The following is a 5000-nucleotide window of genomic DNA, read 5'->3' as shown; positions in this document are numbered from 1 at the left end:
TGTTTGTCTTTCCCTAGGTGTCCTTAGATAATCACCATGAGGTGGACTTCAGCTCTGACGAGGAGGAAATCCCGCCACACCCGAAGAAGCCACCTCACACATCCCACAGGTCACAGAGGAACGCCAACGGCAGTAATGGGGCTCACAGGACAAATGGCTACCTGTGACACACACAAACACACACACACACACACATGCTACAGAGCAGCTTTAGGTACACATGACATGACTAATGGATACCTATAGCGCGCGCACACACACACACACACACACACACACAGGCCGACACTACAGGGCAGTGAAAGACTATTGGATACCCGACACACACGCAGACACACACACAGAGAATATCAAATTATAATCACTCACATACATATATGTACTCCAGAATACCTGTAACTTTATGCAAAAATACACAAAAACACACTCCAGGTTGTACCGACACCTGGCTCATACGACAAGTATTTGCAGAGACTGTTTACGTGTGATAGTGCATACACATATTTTCACAGGCCAGTATTTATGTCTATCTCTACATGAGGAGAGGGTGTTCTGGCTCCGTAATCAACACAAACAACAGCAAACCCAAAACCCTACATTCATTTCTCCTTTTAGCTTTCAGTGAAGTTCAATGAAGTGTTTACTTTGTATTTATTTATTTATCCAGTTTCTTATATTCATTCATATGAATATTTATTCATTCATGACTTTGCCAAGAATGAAAACAAAGTCTGTCAAAAGCACATGTTTTTGAACAGATTTGAGAGAATATTGGCACTCCTGTCCATGCCATTCATTCTGTCATTCTGGATTTGATAGCTCATTGTTTCATATGTGAGGTATGTCTATATCAAGATGTCTGTCATTACTCTCGCAACCAAAGCTGTCGACTAGCTATGTGTGTGCACATGAATATATCTTTGTATGTGCTTACATATGTATCACTAAACAGCCAAACAATCCAGATATCAGCCTTGAGGCAGTAGATGCCTTGTGTGTCTGATAGAACATGTTTATACAATCAGCCAGCAGGGTTTACAGTAGCCTATTCTAGGTATCCAGCTCTCAGTACCATATCATGGAGACAGTTTTGAATAAAGTGCACCAGTACAGAAGTGACTGCCTCTGTTTAATTGTTTATTCAGGTGTGTCAAATATTTATTATACTTATTATAAATACAGTTCACAGGTGTGGATCCTCCGCCTTCATCAGATGAGCATGTCCATATATGGAGGTATCAAAAGCGGCTACACCTAGATTCACAGTGCACACAGAAAATTAGAGTTCCTCAACAAATGTAAAAAAGTTATGAACAGTTAAAAATAACACAACAACATGTGAAGTGGTGAACAAATGTTGGCGTTGATGTATACTAGAAAGGCTATAGGCTACGCCCCAAGCCTTTCTAGCCGTAGGTGCCGTCAGTTGCTCTACCCCGCCGGGACGTCCCGAACTCTACTAATACTGAGTAAAGCAGGCGCATCCATGGGGTGTTATGAAACACTGTAAGCTACAAATATCACACTTTCATGATCGTGATTTAACGCCCAAGAGCGGAAAGTGATTAATTTATAGGTGAATAAAGATCAAAATAGATAATGGGGGGAAACGTAAAGCTTAGGCTATTACCATAAGCGCTTCGTGAAGAGACGCTTCGCTCGTGAGTGTCTTCTGCTTGCGTCAAAGGTGAGCTTGAGAGCGACGAGGGATAATTTCCTTAACTGCCACTTAAGGTGGTGAATTAGATTGTCGCCTAAAAGCTATGATGATGCAACTGTCACTCGAGTGATAAGGTGCAAGAGCAGTTAGTCAAATACCCTAACATCTTCCCCAGTGTAAAATCATCGTGAGAGCGCATCACGTGTAGACCGTAAACGGTGACAACATGGACAAACGGACTTGATGCGGCACCTGGTGGTGAACAGCTGTAAAAACCTGACATGGGCGATGCCCGACAGTTAGGGCCTGTAGCCTAAAATATAAACATTAGGCTACTGTTTTACCCTCAAACAAAGCCATGTGTAAAATTTGAAATCATTATGTTATTTTACATATATTTTCATTATCGAAATTAATACAAAGGTAGTTATAACAGTCTTTGTGCATTTTATTGGAAATACTTCAGGTCATCAGATGTAATTTTCAATAGTCTGTTAGACTTACAACTTTCATTAATTATGCCTTTGAATCCATGAATACTCACAAATCAAGATGGCATTGATATGAAGGCATGCAAATGACAACAATCTGATGACATATGTAAACATTTATAGCTGTACAACATGAATGACAAAACAAACTGAGTTTATTTGTGACTTCTGTCTCCAAATCACGACAGCACTGAAACAGAATCTAGAATACCAAGCCAGCCTTTGTGTGTGTTTGTGTGTGTTATACATTATGATGAATTGTATTTGCTAACATAGCACGCAGTCAGTTAATGTTTGAGAACTAATTAAGCTTGCCAGATGAAAATTAACATTGTCATATTTAAGGACCAACTTTTTGTGTTTTTATCTCGGCTAAATTATCTCTTGTGGAAAAAATATGAATCTACACATCATTTAATTTCATAAATACAATTATATACTCTTAAACTGTATGTAGATATTACATAATGCTCATGTTATATATATGTAAATAATTTCTTAAGCAGTATAAAAGCTACTGTAAATGAAACTAAAGTTAACAATAACATCAACAAAAACTCAAGGGCATTTCTGGCCTTTGTAATCTGTAAAATTCATCCCAGCCGGACTGCACAGAACTTTTCACAGAATCCCTACTTCAAAGGTATTATTGTCTATACAAAACAAGAATTAAAGTCAGCTGTCTCTTTTGGCCAGGAAGCCTAGCAGAGTTTGTCAAGAAGACTAACACTGCTGACAACAGCAGCTTTCAAATGTTTTCAGATTCTAAGAGAACAGCAACTTTTAAAGTGTTTTCAGATTCAAAAAAGCTGTTTAGTTTTGTTTTGGGTTGCTATCCTGATGTGTGTTAACACAAAGTCTAGAGCTGACCAAACGTAGCACTGGTGTCAGGAGCTCTGCTAGAAATGTTCAGCCCTAAGAGACAGAATATTTTGGACCCTCCCAAACATAATAAACATACTGCTCTCCTGACCAGTGTTAATGTAAAGTCTGACCTGACTTAGCCCTCACATTGGTGTCAATGTATAAATCTGTAGCTGTACAGAGTGCTGTTGCTGTTGGTATTAGCTGATGGGGGCCCCCGTGGTGACCAGTTTGTAGTATGCTCCCTTCTTGCCCATCAGCTGTTCATGGTTGCCCTTCTCCATGAGGTAGCCGCGTGACATCACGGCGATGATGTCAGAGTTCTGGATGGTGGACAGGCGGTGAGCGATGACGATGCATGTACGCCCCTCTCGCGCCTTATCCAGGGCCTCCTGCACTGTCTGTTACACACACACACACACACACACACACACACACACACACACAGAGAAAGAGAGAGAGGCATGAACATACAAAGACATGCACACACAAGAACACACACACACAAACTCATACAGATACAGTACACTCACACACACACATACACACACACACACAAACACACACATACTGTAAACACAGACATACACACGTGCAGACAGACAGACAAACTGTAACAATGCACAATCCACATCTAGTCCAAAAGGTTTTCAAAACAAAGCTGTCATGTCTGGGTGTGCATATTTTCTGTGTTTTGTGCATTTTTAAATGTGTATTTGTATGTAAGCGTGTGTGTGTGAGAGAGAGAGAAAGGGAGAGAGAGAGAGAGAGAGGGAGATAAAGAGAGAGAGGGGGTCTGCTGTATACCTTCTCGCTCTCTGTGTCCAGTGCGGAGGTGGCCTCGTCCAGCAGCAGAATCTTGGGGTCGCGGATGATGGCTCTGGCGATGGCAATGCGTTGCTTCTGCCCCCGAGACAGCTGGGAGCCCTGGGACCCCACGTTAGTGTCATACTTCTGTAGGCACAAACACACACGTACACACACACACACACACACACACAGAGACGTACACACACACGTACACACACACACACACACACACACACACACACATACACACACAAGGTGCTGAAGACACTTGAGATGCAATTCAATTTCAAGCTCCTAAATTTGATTAACAGTTTAAGAAAATCATTCCACAGGATCACAAAATTACACTGCAAGTACAAACAAACATTGATTTTTTGCACTTTTCAAAACCTCAAACTGCTCTCAAGTGTCAATACTACTTAATATGATTACTACAATGTAAATGGCAAATAGAGACTTTTATTGACATTTAGCTCATACTTTTCTCTTCTTTCCCAGTTCCAATCCTCTCTTTTCCTCCTGCCTCATTCGCACAACTCACGCACACGCCTAGAAGCCAGCCCGGATTCGTACAGAGCAGGATTACCATTGCAACAACACATCATCAGTAGGGTAAAACTAACCTGTCTAACTCACAGCAACTGTAATGAAAATGGACTAAGGCATCCTCCGCCATGTCCTTATTCCCAATGGAAAGCCATGGCGGACACCAAACACACTGGCCCTGGTCTCCCTTATTGCATCACAGTGCAGAGCTTTTAAGTCTCGTTAGTGCATCCTCACTTCTGGCAGGGCAGTGAAAGAGTTGGGGAGAATTTATGTGGCTTACAAAACAGATGATGTGGAAACATTAATACGGCTCAATATTCTTCCAATTCAACCATGCACAACACCACTGAACCCTTACGCCACTGACTAAAATCCATTGTTCATCGAATGCTTGTCAGCTGAAAATTTCAGAGCAAGTGAACATTGGGTAAGTGACAGAAAGAGCTGTGCTAATTGGAATCAGATGGATTAGTGAATGGTTGGAACAAATATATGGTAGGACTTTCTGAAGCTGGATTACCCACCCCTGATAGAGAGCAGTGTCTAGTGGTTAGTCTTGCTATCTGGAGGTTAGTCATCTGGACTTCCAAGTGTAAAGCCAGGAAGTCATGGGTTTAATGCCAGTT

The 5000-nt window shown here is 41.4% G+C and overlaps 2 protein-coding genes across 3 annotated transcripts in view; one reads left to right on the top strand and one right to left on the bottom strand.

Annotated features, from left to right (window-relative positions):
• Positions 1–1115, top strand: part of LOC121698062 (ceramide synthase 6-like) — an 18055-nt gene extending 16940 nt beyond the window's left edge. The window contains exon 10 of one of the 2 annotated variants that reach the window (XM_042079790.1): positions 28–1115. In XM_042079790.1, coding sequence (XP_041935724.1) covers positions 28–246 — 219 coding nt within the window. In that variant the 3' untranslated portion in view covers positions 247–1115. Of the gene's footprint in view, positions 1–17 lie in introns of both variants that reach the window. The other variant, XM_042079791.1, reaches the window with a different exon arrangement.
• A 972-nt stretch (positions 1116–2087) lies between these two features.
• abcb11b (ATP-binding cassette, sub-family B (MDR/TAP), member 11b) overlaps positions 2088–5000 on the bottom strand; it is a 20182-nt gene continuing 17269 nt past the window's right edge. Inside the window, exons 27-28 of the mRNA XM_042080316.1 lie at positions 3823–3969; positions 2088–3416 (exon numbers count right to left, since the gene is read on the bottom strand). Coding sequence (XP_041936250.1) covers positions 3216–3416; positions 3823–3969 — 348 coding nt within the window. The 3' untranslated portion in view covers positions 2088–3215. The remainder of the gene's footprint in view (positions 3417–3822; positions 3970–5000) is intronic.

This window comes from Alosa sapidissima, chromosome 23 (assembly GCF_018492685.1).
Source record: "Alosa sapidissima isolate fAloSap1 chromosome 23, fAloSap1.pri, whole genome shotgun sequence".
In the NCBI taxonomy this organism is placed as follows: Eukaryota; Metazoa; Chordata; class Actinopteri; order Clupeiformes; family Clupeidae; genus Alosa; species Alosa sapidissima.
The sequence above is the reverse complement of the archived record's forward strand: the minus strand, read 5'-3'. Positions and strand labels throughout refer to the sequence as shown.